Source organism: Notamacropus eugenii, chromosome 2 (assembly GCF_028372415.1).
Source record: "Notamacropus eugenii isolate mMacEug1 chromosome 2, mMacEug1.pri_v2, whole genome shotgun sequence".
NCBI lineage: Eukaryota > Metazoa > Chordata > Mammalia > Diprotodontia > Macropodidae > Notamacropus > Notamacropus eugenii.
In genome coordinates, this window is record NC_092873.1 from 14,317,682 (window position 1) to 14,338,046 (window position 20,365).

Below are 20,365 nucleotides of genomic sequence, written 5' to 3' on the forward strand. Positions count from 1 at the left end.
ATGGAATTCTGCAACCCCAACAGTCTGCGTTACTCCACAAGGGACAGTTGCTGTGGAAGTTTGCTTGGTGACTCCGGTCGTGAAGAAATGGGCCAAACCTGGGGCGCAGGTGTCCAAAGGGTGACTCGCTGGTGTGGCGGCAGACCCCTAGGTAAGCAGGAGTGGGGGTGAGGGGAAACATCAGTCTGACTTGGGGTTCATCTCGTAGGGGAGGCAAGGCTGGGACTGTGGATTCTTGGCTGCTTTTCTTTTCTTCTGATCAAAAGCCTCCCATAGAAGGCACTTGGACAACCCCTTTGTCCCAGGGACCTCTCAGTTGGATAAGACATCCCAAAGTCTGAGACGACTCTCTGTCCCCCAAATCTCCCTGACTGGCCTGGCTCCTTGCACTGTCGTGTGGGTTACACTGCTGTGTGTGTCTGTCTCAGAGCTCCCCTGGTGGACCATGAGCTATGTTCTGGTGAAGGCAATGGTCAGGTTGGCTCTTTCATCTTTGTACCTTGAGGGCTTTGAATACCTGACGCTGCCTCAGCTTCGAACGCACTGGGGCAGCCAGCACCGCAAAGGCTTGACCTCTTTCCTCATCACCCGTCACGGTGTTTGTGGCCTTCCGTAGGGGAAGACTCTAGGTCCCATGTTGGTGCTTTCTCCTCTGGGGAGCCTGGTAGCATATTTCCTCAGCTGGTGGCTTAGTGGCTGGAACTCTGGACCTGGGCACTTACTGGCTGTGTGAGCCCGGGCTAATCACTGAACTTCTGTGTGCCTCAGTTTCCGCAACTGTCAAATGGGAACAGTCATAGCACCTGATTCCCAAGGTGGTGAGGATTAAGGGAAATAGTATAGGTAAGGCACTTTGCAGAAGTGAAAGCACTTTTGAAAATGATTATTCCCATCCATAGCAATGGACCTGAGATCCCAAAGCCTCTTTGCCAGGCAGGGATTTTGTTCCCAGTGGAGCTTGGAGTGGGTGTATGGGCCTGGCTCTTCCTATCTGTACTCCCCAATTTCTGTCTGGCTGCCCTGTTCCTTTCTGGAATTCAGGGCTCACTTTGCTGAGGAGACCTGAAGACCTGCAGTTGGGGCTTGTGTTGATGTGAGTCATGAGGGACAGGTCTTGGTTGCCTTGCCTGCCTTCATCCTACTTTATCCCTTTCCTCTGGTTTCCTCCTTGGGATATGGATTCTTCCTGTGGGGAATGGATCTGCTGGGGATTTGCATCCCCTCTAGCTCCCAGGGTGTTGAATTGAAGGGAACTGATCAACATGAAGAGGGGTCATGTTGACATTGGTGAGCAGTGGGGTGCTGGCCCGAGGTTGCTTTGCGGAATGGTAAGCCATCAGAGGGAGGATGTTGGGTTCCTGGGGCTCCTGCGTCCTCAGGACAGCAGTATGAAATGAGCATGCGAGCTCCTTCTGATGCCTTATGGCCTCCCTGGGCTGGGTTGCCTAAGTACCCAACCAATTCCTTACTGTATTTGGGGTGTAAAGCATCTGAGGGAGAAGAATGCCAGGTAGTTGCTGGGCCAGCACTCCACCTTCGTTCCCTGTTTGCCCCTGCCTCCCGATCCTGGCTCAGTTTAAGGGGCAGCAGCCTGTGATGTCTGACCCATGTCTGAGAGAGGTTTGACTTCTGGGCCTCTCTCTCCAAGTCAGTTCTCTCTTCCTTGCCTCACCCTGGGACCACAGATGTACACTCACTGGTCCCTGTGGCCCGCCAGCCAGTCGCCAAGGCTCCTATTAATCACTTTCTTCCTGCCCAGCGTGCTGCTAGGTGCTGACCTCCCAGCTTGCTGCCAAGACACAAAGATCAAATGGCACTTGTTGGATCTTCTAACAGCTTGAGAATATTCAGATGACAATTAGGAAGGAAGGGAATGCTTTCTCTGTGCCTGGCCCTGGGCTTAGCGTGGCAGATACAAGCAAGCCAAGCTGGTGCCAGCCTTCATGGGGCATTTAGGTTCTTACATGGTAGATAACACAAGGAAGTGGTAACCAGTGTGGGGCATGGACTGAAACATAGTACCCAGAATGAGTACACTTGACTTTGAACTGTTGATTTGATTCCTTGCAACCATTTAGCCTTTCTGAGATCACTGCTGCCTTTCCAATGTCGTCGAAACACCTACGACCTCCAGAGAGATGGAGTGCAGAGACTGGAAAGGGAGCCAGTGAGATGCATCAGCATCAGAAAATACGAAGGTATCCAGATTGCTGCTGCAGTGAAGACATTCTTGGCATCTGAAGATGCTCCCAATGGCTAGTGCATTCAGGGTGGAGGGATGGGAGTGATCTTAGAGCCTGGACCTGGTCCCCTTCCCCTGAGCAACCCTGGAGCCTGCTTCAGATGATTTTTCTCAGCAGGTGACCTGGGAATTCTCATTTTGACCTTCCCTTCTGCTCTGAAATTGCAGATGGCACCATGGGGACCACCATAGGCTCTGGGAGAGTCCTGGAGGCCCACAGAAATGAGACGGTGTGGCTGCAGCAGATGCAGGAGGAAGAGGGTTTGAGCACTTTTTCCAGGTTAACCTGGGGCCAAGGGACCCGCATGGGTGCAGCAGCCCAGGGCAAGGGGTATTGGGCAAAATTGAGTGACCTGAGGGATTGGGGACAGAAACCATTATTTAAAATAATTTAGGAACCGTATGGGGAATCTGGCCCCTGTTGCAAGGCAGAGTCACAGGAACTGAGAAAGCACAAACAAACAAGGACAAGCATGTGTCCCATTACACTCCTGCTCCAAGCTCTGCCATTTTGGCCTGTTTTCCTTCCTTCCTTCCCCTCCTCTTTCTTTTCTTCTTTTCCTTTCTTTCTCCTTCCATCCTTCTCTCCCTTCTTGCCTCCCTCTATGCCAGGCATTGTATGGAGCCCAGAGAATGAGACGTTCTCTTCTCTGTGGACTGGATCTTATGTTCTAAAGGGATGTGACCAGTCTTCTGGACTTGCCCTTCCTATGCTCCATCAGTATCTGGCTTCCCCAAGGCTAAGTGGGCAAGGCAGAACAATGGAGACAGGCCTGAGTTTGGTGTCAGCATCTATCTCCAGCCCTCCTAGTCTGTGCTAGCTCCCTAGGCCTCTGTAAATAGTGGGAGCTGGGCCAGAAGGCTTCCAAGGTCCCATCCATTCAAATGGTGGTCCAGTGATGATGGTAGTACTCTGAACACTGTGCTTGGTGCTGTGGGAAACATGGAGGGAAGTAGGAGATGTTGAGGGGAGAGGAGACCCAGGCAAGCAGCAAGGGCAGGGCAGGGGAGAGTTTGGTGCCGACGTGCAGGCCCTGCAGAGAGTCTAGGACCCAGATTGGAAACCAGAAGGGACCTTGGAGGTCCTGGAGTCCAAGACTCTCATTTTCACAGACGAAGAAACTGAGGTACGCAGGCAAAATGACTTGCCCATGGTCCCCTAGCTAGTCAGTGTCTGAGGCTGAATTTGAACTCAGGCCTTCCTGATTCCAGGCCAGTGCTCTATTCACTGTGAGTTCCTTAAGGGCAGGGAACATATTCGGGATTTTCTTTGTTTGCCAGGCATAGGTTTGTAGACTGAGAGGCAGAGCCTCCCAGATTGGCGATGCCTAGGGCCGTGGTGTCAAGACCCTATTTTCTGCTTCCTGCAGGGGGTCTGGCCCCAGGAGGCCCAAGAGCAGTCAGCACCGCCAGCAGCTACTTGCGGTCAAAGAGAGCTTGGAGAAGCTGGTCCCGGGGGTGGCTGAGAACGGCTCCGTCTCTTGTGGGACCCAAAGCCAATCAGCAGCGGTCCCCTCGCTGCCTGCCTCCCCTACGGAGTTCCCCAGAACGTCAGGGAACCTGCCATGTTCAGGTAAGCTCGTACCCGTCGTGGAGATTGGCGTCAGCGATCAGCAGAGTGCCGAGAAGTGCCTGGTGGTGAGCAAGGCTAGCACAGGTCCTCTCTTTGGGCCAGTTCTACTACTGTGGCTTGGTTCCCTCTGTGCCCTAAATCTGCAACAAGGATCTAACAAGATATCGGGGGTGAAAGGTTCAGAGGAAGGGTGGGTCTCCATTGTCTTCTTCTCTCCGTAGAGAGCACGATGGACCAAGGTGAGGCGCCCAGGAAGCTTCCTCAGAGCATCAGGTAGGAGGAGCCGCAGGTATCTGTGAGCACAAGTGGCAGGGAGAGACCACACAGGATGGTCCCAGAGCTGGCCAAGGGATCCACGAATTCAGTGCTGCTAAAGTGCCACTGTGTGCCTCAGTGAGCAAAACATCCCGGCACTGCGGGGAGGTCTGCCCTCTGGACACTTTGACTCAGCCTCTTTCAGAACCTCCAAGGCAAGCTAGGCTTTTGGGGAAAAGCCGCCATCCAGATGAGCTTGGGGTCCCCAAGGCATTCCAGACATCCTTAATATGGTCCTTGCACAACTCATGCTGACACCCAGCTAAGGCGTCCAAAATAACTTCCTTCTCAGAATCAGCCTTTAAGAAGAGTCTGGTTAGTGGGGCAGGTGAAAGGAAAGGAGGAGGCCATTCCCTAAGTTCTCTGGATGATAAGACCTCAAACTTATTGGTGTGACTTTGGGCAGATGACGTTTCTGGGCCTCAGTTTCCTTCTCTGTCAAATGGGTGAATTGGAAGGCCTCTCAAGCTTTCTTGATGCTCAGTTGGTGACAAAGTGGTGGTGGATCCTGAGTAAACGCTCCTTGTGGCCTTGGTGGGTGGCTCCAGGAAGAATTTTGGCCTCCAGTGGAGAGGGAGGTGTCCTCTCTCCCTCCCTTCCCATATAATCTCGTCTACCATGTATAGGTGACCTACACACACACACATACACACACACCTCCCTGTGGACATTCCCAGTAGGATGTGAGCCTCTGAGAGCAGAACTTGTTCAATCTTTACTGCTGGAGCCTCAGAACCTAGAACAAGGCTTTTTGATGGAGGAGGTGCTTAGAAAAGTTGTGTTTGATTTAATCAGACACATATGATTCCGTAGCAGTGTGTGTGTGTGATTCTCATCCTGGCTGTTGGCATCTGGTGTTCCTGTAAGATTGTGCGTTCTCTGAGGGCAGGTGGGGACTTGACCTTTGTCCCTCCCCAGGCCAAGATAGAGCCCTCCAGGAGTGAGTGCCTAGGCCTGTGATTATTAAAGTGTGCCAGGTCTAGGATGTGGAGGGAGGAGGAAGGCTGAGACTCCACCTGTCAGGGCCTGGCTGCTTGGGCTGTGGCAGGGGGCTGCTGTCATCTGTCCCAGGGCACCCATGGGTGCTGATTCTGCCCCCACAGGCGGAGGTGGAGCTACAAGCAAGCTGTCAGTAAGGCGGCTGAGAAATGGCACCACATGGACGATGAGGCTCTCACTCCTCCTTGCACCAAGACAGCCTTACCTGTCTGCCCCGGCCGCAAGGTAAGGCAGGTGAGGCACACTCCCCATCCTGGCTGCTGCTAGGCTGGCGCCATGCCCACGCCTTCCTCCTTATCTCCCTGGGCAGGTGGTGCAGCCCGTACGAATGTTCCTACAGACAGTGAGAAAGAAGCAGATGCTCGTGACGCTGACCTCCGCCAGCCGCCCCAGTGTCATGAAGTCGTTCATCAAGCGCAACACTGTCCACCATCTGGATGCCGAGGTCAGCACCGGGGCCAGGGGTAGCCACCAGAGGAACTTCTCTGCTTGGCCTGTGCCTGGGACTTCCACGGGACAGCTGGGAGTGCAGTTTTGCGTTGGTGACCTTCTCAGAGAACTGGGGTCCAAATAGTCCAAGCAGTGCCTGTACGTGAGCCAGAGGTTTGGTTTGAGTGTAGAGAGGATGCAGGTTTAACCCTGGCACTCTAGGTCCTGACTAAGAGCTGAGGCTCAATTGAACGTTCCATGTGGGTTGTATACAGAATCGTCTTAGGAGATGAGTTTTCTTCAGTGGTGTGTCAGCCCCATAGTGTGCATGAGCATCAAGGGAAACTCAGATTACTCTGCTTAGCTTGCCCGAGGTTTTAGAGGAAATGGCTGGGTCAGAGGTTGGGGATGCAGGCAGCCCCCCTGCCCTGGAGCAGCCTGGAGGACTGGCTTCAAGGGCAGGGCTGCCCAAGGCCTCTGGCTGTGTGCCTGGCAGGGGTGTGTGAGGCAGCGAGAAGACTTAATGCCAGGTTTTCCTCCTTTTCTTCTTTCACAGGGCACTTTTGTCCTGAGTAATCCACCCACCTATCATAATAGTAGTATAGCCACCCATCCCCACCCTCCCTTCTGGACCACTACTTCCTGAAGTGCTAGAATGCCTTGTTTTACACGTGAACTTTGTGAGTGTGTCAGCAGAGTAACTCCCTGGGGAAGGGAGCCCCAGGAGGTCGAGTCGCTGGTTCAGGGTCGCCCAGCAAGTCCTTGCAGGGCTTGTCCCGGGTTGCTGGCCCAGCACAGATGGCCCAACACGGGCATTCCCTTTGCACTGTGGGCAGCCACGACCCAGCGCCTGACCCTCCTGGATCCTGAGGCCTCAGTCCTGGGCTCTTGCCAGCAAAGAAACAAATGGCCCCCTGGTCTACCTTGCCCCTGATTTTCCCCCATACCCTGGCTCGATGGTAGGCGATGATGCTCCCCTCTTTAGAATGCTAGTATTGACCTTTTCAGCTCCTGTTAGTGAGAAAAACTATGTTTTCAAAGTCTCATTCCTAATTCCCAGAGTCTCTGAGAGATCCTTCTTAAGGAGCTTGTACCTGTCCTTTGAGTTTGGTCTAAGGAGCACACCACTGTTGGGGCTGGTTCCTGCTCCCAGGGGCATTCCACAAACTTTCTGGTCAGTTGATTTTAAAGTTGTGGAAATGACTTGCCTTTTGGAATTGAAGTGGGGGTAGAGCCATGAGACAGACCTTGAGTGATGAAGGAGAGGGAACCTGAGTCTTGGACAGAGAAAGGCCCATCACCATCATCAGCCTGTGGGAATCAGGAAAGGAGCCTGGAGGAGCAGGGCAGCTGCGTCTGTAACTTTGTGCTGAGGACTGCACAGTCTCGCCTACTTCACTGTGCCCAGCTAGGGGTACTGCCCCCAGGATCCCCACATCCTAAGGGCAGGAGTTTTCTGTAAGGGGTCTGGGGGTTATTTGGGAGAGTTCTCCCACTTACCTAAATCTGGGTTCCTGGGTTGAGATTCTTCCTGGCCTTCTTGGCTACTTCTTAAGAGTTCAGGGCCATGCCCAAGGTCCAGGCCAAGCAGCTGATTCTGTCTTGGAATATTCGCATGCTTCCTCCAAGGGGAGCAGCCTTTTCCATTTATGTTCTAGAGACCAGAAAGAGCCCAGCAGGTGATTAGTACTCAAGGAGACCATATTTTCCTCCTTCTGGGAATGAGGAGTTCCTTACCTTGAAGCCTTGGGGAACGGGGTAGCATTTCTGGCCAGAGTTGTGGTGTCCTGGCTCTCCTCTGAGGAGAGCTTTGTCCCACAATGACCTACTGAACTTGGGAGTCATGGCATTCCAGGGAAGGCAGTTCATCCCAAAGTCTCTGTTTAGGGAGGGATCAGAGTGTTGTTACCTTCAAGAGATTGTGGACTCCCAGGCAGGTCACGGGATCTGCAGTGCTCTGGGCCCTTGCTTTAGCTGGTGAAGAAATGTCGATAGAGAGTGGTGGAGGGAGGTACCAAGCTGGGAATTCTCACGAGACTTGGCTGCTCCCCAAAGCCCCCAAGTTTGTCAGTTAAACGTTCTTCAGGAGCTGCTGCTTAAAGCATTTCTGGGCCGAATCTTTTCAGAAAGGACTTTGGTTTCATCCATTTGAAGGACTTTTGTCTATTCGATTTGATGAACATTGGCTGACACCTGAATTTTTGAACCAAGCAAACGCAGTTGTATCAGTCATCCTGAAAATGCTGTCTCCCACTATTCTCTCCATTGTCATGCTTCCCACTCTCCCACTTCTTAGTCCACGCTGAGCCAGCTGCACGAATCGGGAGATTTTGCCTCTGGTTGACGGCAGAAAGGGCAGTGCGAGGAGGGAGCTGGAACTCAGTGGGGATTGATCCCTTGGGTAGCGTCTGTGTGGTGAGCTTCGGAAGTTATGTCAACCCTCGTTCTGTGAGAGGGAGGTGTACCGTCCACAGCATCCTGATGGGGTCATCTGTCTAGCCTTTACTGGAACACCTCAGAGCAGCAGGGAGCTCACTAGTTCACAAGGCATGGCCTGTGTCTATGGCTGCCAGCATGATGCTTGAGTGCAGTGGACCTCAAATCCCTGTACATTGGGTCGAGTTAGAAGGCTCCATTCTGCTGTCCCGTTGGTTTCCTGCAGATTTTGACCCCTTCTGGGTGTGCATTCTGAGGCTGGGCAGAGTAGAGCTAGTCACTGTCCTCCTCCGTTCTCCTTTTTCTTCAGTCCCCATGTGATGGATTTCTGAAGCCTGACTCAGTCTTTCCCCTGGAGGGGTATCTAGATCTGGCAGGCCAAGAAGGCCCTCGAGGTTCTCTCCCAGCACACTGGGTCCAAGGCTTCTTTCCGGACAGGTGGCCAAGGGGTGTGCGAGGTGTTCTTGTGGGGGCTGCACTCTCCTCGAGCTGGTGGGCTCAGGTATCCTGGGGTCCAATAGTGTCGATCATTTGGCTGCACCTCACAGTTTTTGATGGGTGTGAAGCCCAGCTCACAGTGTCTTGTACGTGAGGTCTTGGATCAGCCCCTTGCCTCTTTCGATCAGTGAGGCCCTGATGTTGACTATCAAGAGGAGCCAGGACAGCCTCCGAGCCTTGGTTTCTATACTGCCTCCATGGAAGGCAAGGACAATGAGCCCATTTGACAGATGATGAATTTTGGATCTCAGAGAGGGGAAGCAGTGGTGTACAGCCACCTGGCCAGTTAGTGGCTGACCAAGCCCTGGGAGGACACACTGGCAGGACACCAGCCACCCCCTATGCCCTCAGCTTCCCTTCCTTTGACTCATTGATGTCAAGAACAGTTGTTCGAGCATGTGGAGAGAAGAGCCAGCTGCCTTCAGAGCCTGGTTCAGGTCCTGTCTGTGACACAGCCCTTCTCATGCTCTCTGCATATCGAATGGGGGGAAGGTGGGCCTTCCAGGGAAAGGGGGTGGGGAGAAGAGAGTCTGGGCATTCTGACCTCTTCTGGCCCCTGGCGGTCTCCCCATCTGCCTCACAGCTGCGATGCCCTTCCTGTCCTCAGGAGAAGGAACTGCAGCAGCTGGAAAACCTGAAAAAGAAGGAGGAGGCTGAGCTCCTAAGAAAGCAGAAGGTGGAGGAGGACCAACACCAGCGCTTGGAGGAGATGAAGATGTGAGTGAGCACCTTCTGGAGACATGGGCGGGCGGTATGGTGGGGAGGACTGAGGGGGCTCGCCAAGCCCAAGAATGGGTCCATTGCTCCTTGTTCCCCCAGGAAACGGGAAGAGCACCTGTGGAAGGCCCTGAAGGCCCGCAAGCAGGCAGAACAGCTGGAGGTAGAGAAGAAGAAACGCACTGAGCAGAAGTTGGAGGTCAGAGGCAGCCCCAGAGCCTGGGCCCCTGGCAAGATGCTGGGTGGGACAGGGCAGGGTCTTGACCCCTGACCTCCTGGCTCGGGGTCTCTCAGGCAAAGCAGAAGCCGCTGGCTAAGAAGGCCAGCAAGAAAACTGCCAGGAAGCTGGAGGAGGCTGAGATGATGCTGAAGCAGGAGGAAGAAGCCTGGAGGCAGAAGAGACTCCAGCAGGTGAGTGCAGATGGGCCCCCATGGAGGAAGGAGTGGAGCTGGCCAGCCTCTGGTCCTTCGGCCCCACTTACTTGTGGGCAGCCAACTGTGTGCCCCTGTGTGCTGAGCCTCGAGGCAAGAGGACCTTAGTTCAGATCCAGCTGTGCCACCTTGGTTAGCTCCTTTAACTGTTGCCTGCCTCAGTTTCCTCTTCTGCAAAGTTATATTTGCCTAGTAGAAGTGTTGGTAAGGACCTGAGGAGATAAGCCAAGCCAAACACAACTGATATGTGATCTTCATCATTCTTGTTGTCAGGGCCCAGCCCCACAACAGAGAGGAACCTAAGAGAGAAAGACTGGGGACAGTTGTTCACCGTCCATTCTGGGATACCTGATGCCCCTCACTGCCTGGTGTGTTATTGGGGCGAGGAGGAGGACTGTGCCAGGTGCAGAATATTCATTCTGCAGTCAGTCAGAAGCATGGGCCCAATCTGGAGCCAGCATGGATGGTTCTTGTACAACCATTGATTTTAGAGCTGAGGGGGTCTTAAAGACTGTTGAGAGCAGCGGGGATACTGAGGGCGAGCTAGAGTAGCCTGATTCGTGCCCGCACCAGTCCTCCTCCTGCTCAGTGAGTTGTCTGTGCTCGGAAGCCCATGTGGCCCGTCCCTCCCCACCTCCCTGACGGGATCCCTCTCCTTTCCACCTGCAGCAGGAGGAGGAGCGGGAGCAGAAGCGGCAGAGGAAGGTGGCAGAAGCCCTAAGAAACGCGGTGCAGCAGAGGCAGCGGGAGAGGCAGCTGGCGCTGGAGAGGGAGATGCAGAGGAAGAGGGAGGAGGAGAGGCTGCAGGCTGAGTGGTGAGGGCCTGTCTGCCCCCTGAGCAGCTGTGCCTCCCCTGCCTCTCTGTTCATGTCTGTGTGTGTGTGCGCGTCTGTGGATGTTTCTGTGTGTGCGTGTGGGTGCAGAAGTGTGGCCGTGTGTGCGTGTGTGTGACTGTGTGCATGAGTGTGAGTTCCTGTGTGTGATTATATGGGTGCATGTGTGTGTACATGTGTTTGACTGTGTGTGCTTCTGTGCGACTCTATGTGTGACTGTATGTGTGCATGAATCTGTGCCTGTCTGTGCATGAATGTTTGCGTGTTTATGACTGGTCGTCTGAGATTTTGTGTGTGTGCATGTCACTGTGTGCCTGTGTGAATGTGTTTGGTTGTGTCTTCATATTTGTGTAACTGTGTGTTCTTGTGTGTGTGGCTGTTTCTGGGTGTGAGATTGTGTGTGCGTGTGAAAGAGGAGACTGTGTGTGATTGAAATGTGTGTGAAATTGTGTGAGTCTGTGAGAGATTGTGTGTGTGCGACTATGTGCGGCTGAGTGTGAGAGATTGTATTCGTGTGTGTGTGTGTGTGTGTGTGTGAGAGAGAGAGAGAGAGAGAGAGAGAGAGAGAGAGAGAGAGAGAGAGAGAGAGAGAGAGACAGAGAGACAGAGAGACAGAGAGAGACAGAGAGAGACAGAGAGAGAGAGAGAGGATGTGAATGTGAGTGAGCTCCCTGCAGATACCCGACATCTGTGAGAAGTCCTCTTGGGCAGGGAGGTGCGTGGGGTTACTCCAGGCCACATGCTGGCTCCATTATTTGCTTTCAACGGGGCATTGAGAATGTCCCTTGCCCTCTCCAAGACTCAGTTTCTTTTCCTAAAACGTGTGGGTGCTACATGGGCCCTGTCGGGAGACTCACAGGGTCGTGCTGAACTCTCCTCGTACTTCCTGACCACCTTGGGAGCCTGAGATCATGTTGGCCATGGAGAGGATGGATTTTCACATTGGAGAGCTTGGGATCATGGAGCATGATTCCCCAGACACATCCTGCTTTTCTTCTTTGTCCTTTGCCCTTCTGGGACTAGCTGTTCTCCTTCCTTTGGATGGGCCATGTCTCTTTAGTTCTTAGAACATGAGCAAGCTCTTTATCCCTCGCACTCAACCCAGAGCAGATGCTAAGTCAAGGTCTTTTTCCTTCCTTGGGGTGACTGTCCCGCTGTGTGGGACAATCCTCTTCACTTCTGTCCAATATCACAACAATTTTGAGAGGTGTGTATTTGCAGGGATCATCCCCATTTTGCAGATGAGGAAACTGAGACTTTGACGATTTGAGACACAAGTTGAATTTGTTGGAAGCAGATTTGAGCACGAGCAACGGTTTGTTTTTAATTCTGTATTTTAAAAATAGCTATTATTAATGTCTTTGACAGGCGTTGTCTGCTCTCCCCCAGTTTCCGTCCTGTGACACGGGAGGTGGGCTGCCCTGACCGCAGGTGGGCAGCACTGTGCCCTCCACCTCCCTACCGCAAATGGGCTGAGGTGCAGGAACAAGAGGGGCTGGGGCGGCTGTTCAGTCCATCTCCCCTTCCATATGATTCTTGGCTCACACTCTTCTGTCCTCATGCCTGCTCTTCTCCTTGGACTTTTCTCGGTACCAGAGCTTCATTTCTTGCTGCATACTAGTATTCTGTTACACCCATAGGCCAGTTTGATCAGCCCCTCCCCAGTTGGTGTGTTCCTTCTTTGGTAGAGATGCTTCCTCCACGCTGGTCGGGTTCCAGCTCTGCCCAGGTAGCTGTGGCTTCTCAGTGTGGCTGAGAGACCTTCTATATCCTCAGGTAGCATACCAGGGCCTGGGAATTTAAAGAATGACAAGCAACCCAGCTTACCAGAGAAATCGGCAGACCTTTTCTATGTTTTCATCTCTTTGCTGTCCTAGTTGCAGCCTTTGACGCTTTCAGGACAGTGCACTTACTTGGACACTCCAGCCCCATGCAATATCAGCTTGTTTTCCGGGGTGGTCTGAGGCAGCCCTGCTCGTATTTCACCTCTGTCCTGGTCCTTCGTGGAATTTTACGGATCACTCTGTATTTTTGTCTGCTGCCTTTCCACTTCCTGCGGGCATCAAGTGTTGACCTTTACAATGAGACTTCTGTAGGACAATGATGGTCTGGCACTGAATCTTCTGTGTCCTTTGCACTTTTTCTGAGTTACTAGTCTACTTAAGTGAGAATTGCCCCAACTGTGTGCCATCTCTTCTCGTTCCAACTTTTGTGACTGGGCGCTAGTCTTGGCCTTCCCTGTAACAGTGGCGCTGCTGGCAGAGGCATCCCCAGGCCCGTCACACACCTCAGTAGACAACCACTTGTTTCTTGCCTTTCCCGCTTTCTCTTGACTCCCGTGTTGGAATTTCAAAGTTTTTCCTCAGCTCTGAGCTTTTCATCAGGGTGTTGGAAAGTGCTCTATTCTGCTCAAGACCCCTTTTGTTCCTCTGCAGCATAATTATACTCAGTTTTTGAGCGAATCTCTTGACCGATCCCTTGACTCACTAAGGAGGCCCTGTAGCATTCTGGGATCTGATGGCAGCTACAAATCCTTTTAACGTTTTGGACCATGACAGGTGGACATTTCATTTGAAACGTATGGCTCTGTCTCCACGGATGCAGCAGTTTCTGCATCAGGTTCCCTGCTGTGATGACATTACTGGTCCAGATATGAAATCACATCCTGATATTTACATGTATAGTTTTGCGTCTCCTATATTCATCATTCCATTTGTTTTCCAAGCACTTGACTCAGAGGCCTATGGTGGGTGTCTGTTTTAGTGGGAGGCAGTACTGATTCCCAGCTCCTGCATCAGTGTTTGGGAATGTTCTTGGATTAAAGTGGAACAGAAAAGAGAGTTCAATTGCTTGAGCATTTCTTGAGTGCCTACTATGTACAAGACACTGTGTCTCAGTTCTCTGGGGGTACAAAGACAGAAACAAAGCAGGCCCTGCCATCTGGGACCTTAGGCTTTCCTGACTTTCCTCCTGATACTCTTTCCCCTGTCCCATTGTCATGAGTAGGTGAAGAGTAGTTAAGACCTGGACAAAGTGGCAGGAGGGGCCGCAGGGAGGGATTTGAGTCAGGACCAACCCTCTGGCCCCCTTCCTGCTGGTGACTGCTGAGGAAGGACTCTTGGTTTTCAGGGAGCGAGCTCTGCAGCTCCACAAGGAGAGATTACTGAAGGAACTGGAAGAGGAGCAGAAGAGGGTGAGGCACTGGGCAGGACCTGGGGTGGGCCTTGGTCTTAGCTACAGCCCCAGCCCTTACCTCCTCCTCCAATGGTGCCTTCAGAGGCTGCTGCCCCTGGGCTCTTTGGGTTTTCCTGGAACAGGGCAGGGATGAGGGGCAGCACCTTGGGCAGTTGTCTGGGCTGACGCAATGCTGTTGTGGCCCCAGGAGCAAGATCAGCGCCAAGAGCAGGAGCCAAAGAAGCTGCAGAAGGAGCAGGAGAAGAAGGCCAAGGAGGCCAAGGTGGTGGCAGCCGCTGCTGGAGCCCCTGACAGATGGTTGGATGTGACCACGCACGTGCAGGTGAGGCCCCTTCTGCATCTCACTGCCCAGAAACGTAGAAAGGCAGGCTCCTAGGGGGCTGTTAGGCCACTAGCCAGGTCCACGCTCGGTCTTCTTCCAGTGCTCAGGATAAGAGGTCCCTTGGCCTCCGCTTCAAGATCTCTCAAGACCAGGGAGCCCATCAATTGATCAGCCAGCCCATTGCATTTTGGGAGAGTTCTGAATGTCAGGATGTGCCCAGGGGACCTCCCCACTTTGGCCCTGGTTCTATCCTCTGTTGTCTCAGCCAGGTGCCCACCACACGTGGACGTGAGGAGACAAATTAAGTCTCCTCTTGTCCTGGCTCAGCAGTCCCACGTCCTTTGGCATTGGATTGCCCTTTTCTGCAGACTGTCTGGTTTTCATTATTGTACGATGGGGTGTAGCCTGGGCCTCAGAGGGAGCAGAGGCTAGAGGCACCAGGGCCACCTCCTTGTTTTTGGAAGCCCTGCCCACCTGCCTCTCCCTGTCTTTCTGGGATGCTGTGTCACTGCTGACCTACCCTGAACTTCCTGTCCCCTGAACGTCCTGGGGTCTTTTCACATGACCTTATGACTCTCCACACTTCGCCCTTGCAAATTTGGATTGTCTGAAACCACATTTTGACATTGACACGAATGCCTATTTAATTCCATCTTCTCAACGCTGAACTAGGGCTCAGTGGGCTGGCACCGCCAGCATTGTACAGCGTAGCCCAAGGCTGTATCTGAGAGCAGTGGGGGCTAAGGACCAAACAGGACACCACGTTGGGGTTCAGCCTGCAGCATGCACCATTTCCTGTGTGAACTCTTCACTTTCTAGCACCCAGAGTTCTCTTTTGCCACGTGGGGCAGTGAGATGACCTCAATGACCCCACAAGGTCCCACTTAGTTCAAACTCTGAACCTCCTCCACATTCTGTGACCTCTACAGAGGAGAAGGGAAAGAAAGCCTTGGGAGAACTCTCCAAGGGGAGCCCAGTGTGGGGACCCCTTGGCCGCCTGTCAGCCCAAAGCTTAACCAAACTCTGCAGGCTTGCCTCAGCTCTGTCTGCCAGCAGTTTCCTGATGTTTGGCTTTTTTCGGTCAGCAGAGGGTCAAGTCCAAGAGGGCCTGGCCCTCAGGAGTGTTATCTAGGGTTTAGCTACACACATCGAGATGAGGCCATCTCCATCGGCCTTCCCCATTGCTCTCAGTGATCAGGTCCTTGGTCTATAAGGAGTTGAAGATGCCCCACAAACCCTGTGGGGTCAGTGCACACCTTCCCAGAAAAGAAGTCTTTGGACCCTGCCAGACACAAGATTTCCTCCACAGAAACAGGGATTTCTTTCTGTGTTCACATCCTTTCCTCTGAGACTCCCAGCTGGAAGCTGAGTGTGACTTATCCACATTGGACACATCAAGAAACGGATCCACATAGAGGTGGAGACATAATGAGAGTGTTCTTCCTGGCCTGTGGCCACTCAGGACCGCAGTCTCTTCATCAGTCAGATGGGGTGGGGGTGGGTTTGCACTGAATCATCTCTCAGCTTCTTTCAGCTCTGGCAGCCCAAGGGGCCAGGAAGAGATAAAGAGGTCTCCTTTCATCTTCAGACTCCGGTTGGCAACTCTTCTGAAATGACCACCCAGGGCCCGAAGGGGAGCCTCAAGATCATCCCAGACAGTGATGGAATGGATCTGTGTAGTGATGACTCCACAGATGATGAGTTCCAGCCCGGCAGGCCCATTCCTGCTTGGGCCACTGGTAAGTGAAGACCGTCTCCCTGAATGACAAATGACACCCCTCATGAGATTGGAGTGAGGTGTACTAAGGGGAGCAATGTTTAAAAGGCTAGAAATGTAGGCTGATAGCAAGTTGTAAAGCTTGGCCTTTCAATGTCAGTGGAAACTTCCATTTGATCTGGACGCTAAGCAGGGGAGGGATGTGGTCCGTCCTGCTGGGCTTTGGAAAAATTCCCTTGTAGCCGTGTAGAGGATGGGTGGGGGAGATCCACAGGGAGGGCAGTGTGCAGGTGAAGTCACCCGGGGCTGGGTGAACTGCTGTGGTGGGCGAGGCAGCATCTATAACTGGGTCAGATTCAGTTCAGATAGTGTAAGGTTTGGTTGGCCCTCGATGGGCCATGTGCGAGGAAAAAGAGTGAGGAGTCTGGGGTAATGCTGAGATTGTGAGCCAGGTGGGCAGTGCTCTCCACGAAAAGGTGGAGGTGTCCGTTAGGGGAGAGAATTCTGCATGTCAGATATAGAGAACTGGAGGTGCCTGTGAGACATCCTTTTTGAAAGAGCCAGCTGGCAGTGGATGATTTGGGGCTGACACTCAGGAGAGAGCAGAAGGCTATATGGATGCATAGCTCTGGGAGTGATCCACTTCACCAGAGGAAACAGTAGAGAGAGAAAGCAGAATGGGGCCCAAGAAGGATCCTTGATCCAGAGGGCTGATGAGAAGTCAATTAGGAAAGAGGAGAAGCAGGCGAGGGGCAGGTGGCCCGGGATCCATCAGCTGCAGAGATAAGATTGCTCCCTTTGGCACTGAAGAGGTTATTGGGGACAGTTGTATGTGAAGGGGGTGCTGAACATCTGACATGTGAAAGGAGTTCAGTGGAGGGAGGGAAGGCCAGGAGGAGACATGCTGCAAGGTGGGCTCTTAGGAGGTTCCTTCAGGAAGAAGAGAGGAAGGGATGGGATTCAGGTGTCTGGAGAGAAAGGGAATTTCCTGAGAGCCTGGGGCCTGAGGTCAGGGGAGGCAGGTTCTCAGATGCAAGGGCTGGCGTTACAAGGGGTGAGGAGAAGGGAATATATGGAACAACCTTGATGAGGAGAGTCATTAGGACTTGGGTGGCATCTGTTTGTGAGACCCCTGCTCTGATGTGACCCCTGACTCTCCTGCCCCAGGGTTCCAGCTCAGGCAGGCCACCATCTATCAGTACTACGTCCCTCCTGACATTGACCAGATCTTTGGCACCATCCTCAGTCCGGACCTCGAGGACATATTCCAAAAGAGTAAACCACGTTATCACACTCGCACCAGCTCTGCCCTCTGGGATTCCCCACCACTTGCCAGAGTCCCGGAGTTTGAGGGAACTGTCGTATGACCTGCAGACGCCTTGAGATGGGAGCAGGGAGGCCCCTCTTGGCCATCCTGTGCAGTCACAGCCGGACCTCACTGAGACTCCCAAAAGCTGTGGGTGAGCTCGAGGGACAATGGTGCTCACAGCGCCCACATGGTCAAGCCAGCAGTCCCTCACCTGTACATAAGTGCTAGCTTGCTAGGTAGCTAGTTCGAAGCTGATGTCAGACTCCAGTGTTACAAGGTTAGGTTAAGAAAAGGTTAGATGATAAGGTTAGGTTAATAAATAAAAATTTTCTGGCATATGATGTGGCATTGTTCCTTTTAGGAAGGTCTTGGTACTTGATCAAGAAACTCTGCAGCATGACCTGGGCTGGGAGGAGTGGCAATGGTCGGTTTCAGGTGGCCGAGTTCAGCAGGGACCTGGGCTTGGCACTGGGGTGAAACAGCTGACCCTCAGCAGCAGTCAAGGAGCAAGAGAAGGTTCTGAGATGCCTTTGTGCCCTGACAGCCTGGCTTCCAAGGATCTGTCCAGCTCTGCCTTTTCCTGGCCCTCCTGTCCCAGTCATTGTCTCCTTCCTGGCTGGAACCTTCTACATCCTGGGTTCTCTGGTTCCTCCAGTGCTGATATTTGACCTCCTCTGCTGCCCTGCTCCTCAGCCTGGACATTTCATGTCCCATGCTGTCTGGTCTCCCCAGCCCGGACATTCCTGTACTGTGTTCTCTGGTGCCACCCTGCTGGTTGGGGCTGGATGTGTTGAAGACACCTAGAATCGGGGCAGGTGTGCAGTCAGGGTGCAGTGGGAAATGTTCAGAAATTCTTTTCTCTTTAAGAGTGTGGCCCAAATGGGAGCCCATCTGGGGGTTGCAGCATCTTAACTCTGAAATGCACGCCTGCACAGGGAGGATGATTAAGGCTCATACCACTAATAGTTATAACAATGACATGTCTCTCTAAGGCTGATAGAGCACCTTGCAAAGGTCATTTCATTCTATCCCTCACAACCCTGGTAACTCGGTGCTGTGATCCTCACTTTTCAGCTGGGGAAATCAAGGCAGGCAGCAGCTCCTTGACTCGCCCTGCACTCCATGCACCTGGTACATGTCTAAGGCAGGATTGGAAACTGGGGTCTTCCTGACTTCGAGCCCAGGCTCTCTTCATCTTGCTGCAGACATTCACTAGTAGAGTGACCCTGCGCAAGTCGCTTCGCCCAGCTTGCCTCTGTTTCCTCACCTGGAAAATAAGCTGGAGGAGGCTGTGGCAAATCTGCTCCCATATACGTGCAAGGAGAACCGCCAATGGGATTACAGAATTGGACAAGACTGAACGTACTTTAGGCTGATGATGAAGTGCTTTGTGGCTTACAGCAGGCTTCACCTGCATCCTTGACAAGAACCACAACTACTTAAGAATGAGAAAAATGAGGCCCAGACTCCCCTCCCTGCTTCAAGGAGCAGACTCGGTGCTGGTGCTTGGACCCAGCCTCTGACCTCACTGCTGGGTTTTCAGCACAATACCATGCTTACATCGCCTCTCATGTGGGCCCCAAACTCCCGTGGATGTGGAATGGAAGGGAAGAGGCCAGACATACACCTGCAATTTTTGTCTCCCCTTTGATTTCTCCTGAGGGGGTTATTTTTTTTTTTCAAAATCAGAATCAATCTGAATGAAACTATTTATTTCCAAGTAGTGTTTAAAAGGTCTTGGGTGTTTCCCCAGTTAATCACCCTCCATTCCTCCCCAGAGCATACCTGCTCCCACCACATCAGTGTTTCAGAGGTAACCTGGACCAGAGCTGGTGGGGAACCCGAAGCTGAATTTCAATGTCTCCATGGGGATGAAACTGGCTGTGTGACCCTGTCAAGTCACTTAAGCTGAGCCTCAACTCTTGCATCTCTAAAATGGGCATCAGAATGTGTCATAAAGTGGTTGTGAGAATCCAATGAGCTCATGGTGGTAAAGTGTCAGACATATTGCTGCTTGGTCGTTGAACAATTCATTTCACTTCTTGGCCTCTGTTTCCCCATATGTAAAAGGAGGGGGCTCCATCAGACGACCTTTGAAGCCTCTTCTAGCTCTGCAACTGTGATCCCATATAAATTCTTTTAAAAGTAGTTATTAATGACTTACAATTTTCTTTTTCTGGAAATAGTAGTTTACCTTTTTCAACTGCATGTAAATATTCCTTTGTTGATAATAAGGTTTTGAATTCCACATTTGTTTATCAGTCACTTTATTCTCCCCTCCCCCCTCCACAAGAGGCCAAGCACTTTCCTATAAGTTATGCAGACTCCACGATGAAAACATGTCTGCATTAGTCATGTTATGAAAGAAGAAACATAAGAAAAGGGCAAAGTCATACTCCCAAAAAATAGCATGCTTTGATCTCCATTCTGACCCGCTAGTTCTTGCTCTGCACATGGGCACTATTTTCCATCTTGAGTCTCTTGCAACTGTCTTAGATCCTTGCCTTGCTGAGAAGAGCTATGTCTATCATAGTTGTTCATTGTACGCTGCAGCTGCTCTGTGTACAGAGTTCTGGTTCTGCGGACTTCACTCAGCCTCAGTTTCTGTAAGTTCAGCTTTTTCTGAAGTCTGCCTGCTCATCATTTCTTAGAAGATATATTTTTATAGCACAACTTATTCAGCCATTGCCCAAGAGATGGGCATCCCCTCAGTCTCCAGTTCTTGGCCACCACAAAAAGTGCTGCTCTACATATTCTTGTCCATGTGGGTCCTTTACTATTTTTTATGATTTCTATGATACAAACCTAGTAGTGGTATTGCTGGATCAAGAGGTATACACAGTTTCGTAGCCTTTGAACACAGTTCTAAATTGTTCTCGACCATGGTGGGATTGGTTCAAAATTCCACCAATAACGCATTACTCTTCTAATTTTCCCACACCTCTAACATCATTTTCCTTTTCTGTCATGTTACACATGACAATCTGATGGGTGTGAGATGGTACTTCAGACTTGTTTGCATTTGTATTTGTCTAATCAATAGTGATTTAGAGCACTTTGACATATGACTATAGATAGCTTTTAATGATTTAACCTGAAAATTACCTGTTGAATTGCTTTGACCATTTATTAATTGGGGAATAACTTCTATTCTTAGAAATTGGACTCACTTCTCTGCATATTTGAGAAATGAGGCCTTTAACAGAAACACTGGCTTTGAAAATTGTGTCCAGTCTTTCTGCTTTCCTTCTTCTACCCTTGGTTGCATTGGTTTTGTCTGAGCAAAAACCTTTTAATTTCATATACCCACAATGATTCATTTTGCATTTTATCATTCTCTCTTTCTCT

The 20,365-nt window shown here is 51.8% G+C and overlaps 1 protein-coding gene across 1 annotated transcript; it reads left to right on the forward strand.

The window, feature by feature from the left end:
- Positions 1–17,353, forward strand: LOC140522518 (inner centromere protein-like). The gene is made up of 15 exons (XM_072637933.1): positions 1–151; positions 2,079–2,198; positions 2,411–2,522; positions 3,613–3,815; positions 4,037–4,088; positions 5,234–5,354; positions 5,440–5,574; positions 9,076–9,209; positions 9,312–9,408; positions 9,504–9,620; positions 10,311–10,456; positions 13,604–13,667; positions 13,857–13,991; positions 15,580–15,730; positions 16,876–17,353. Exons 1-15 carry the CDS (start codon positions 1–3, stop codon positions 17,073–17,075), a joined length of 1,938 nt encoding a protein of 645 aa, XP_072494034.1. The 3' UTR covers positions 17,076–17,353.
- Positions 17,354–20,365: the final 3,012 nt, after the last annotated feature.

Bases quoted from the DNA above. Each gene is read 5' to 3' on its own strand.
- LOC140522518 (XM_072637933.1), top strand. From the start codon at position 1: ATGGAATTCTGCAACCCCAACAGTCTGCGTTACTCCACAAGGGACAGT. The intron at 3,816-4,036 runs GTAAGCTCGTAC...TTCTCTCCGTAG, and splicing joins AGGGAACCTGCCATGTTCAG to AGAGCACGATGGACCAAGGT. The intron at 10,457-13,603 runs GTGAGGGCCTGT...CTTGGTTTTCAG, and splicing joins GAGAGGCTGCAGGCTGAGTG to GGAGCGAGCTCTGCAGCTCC.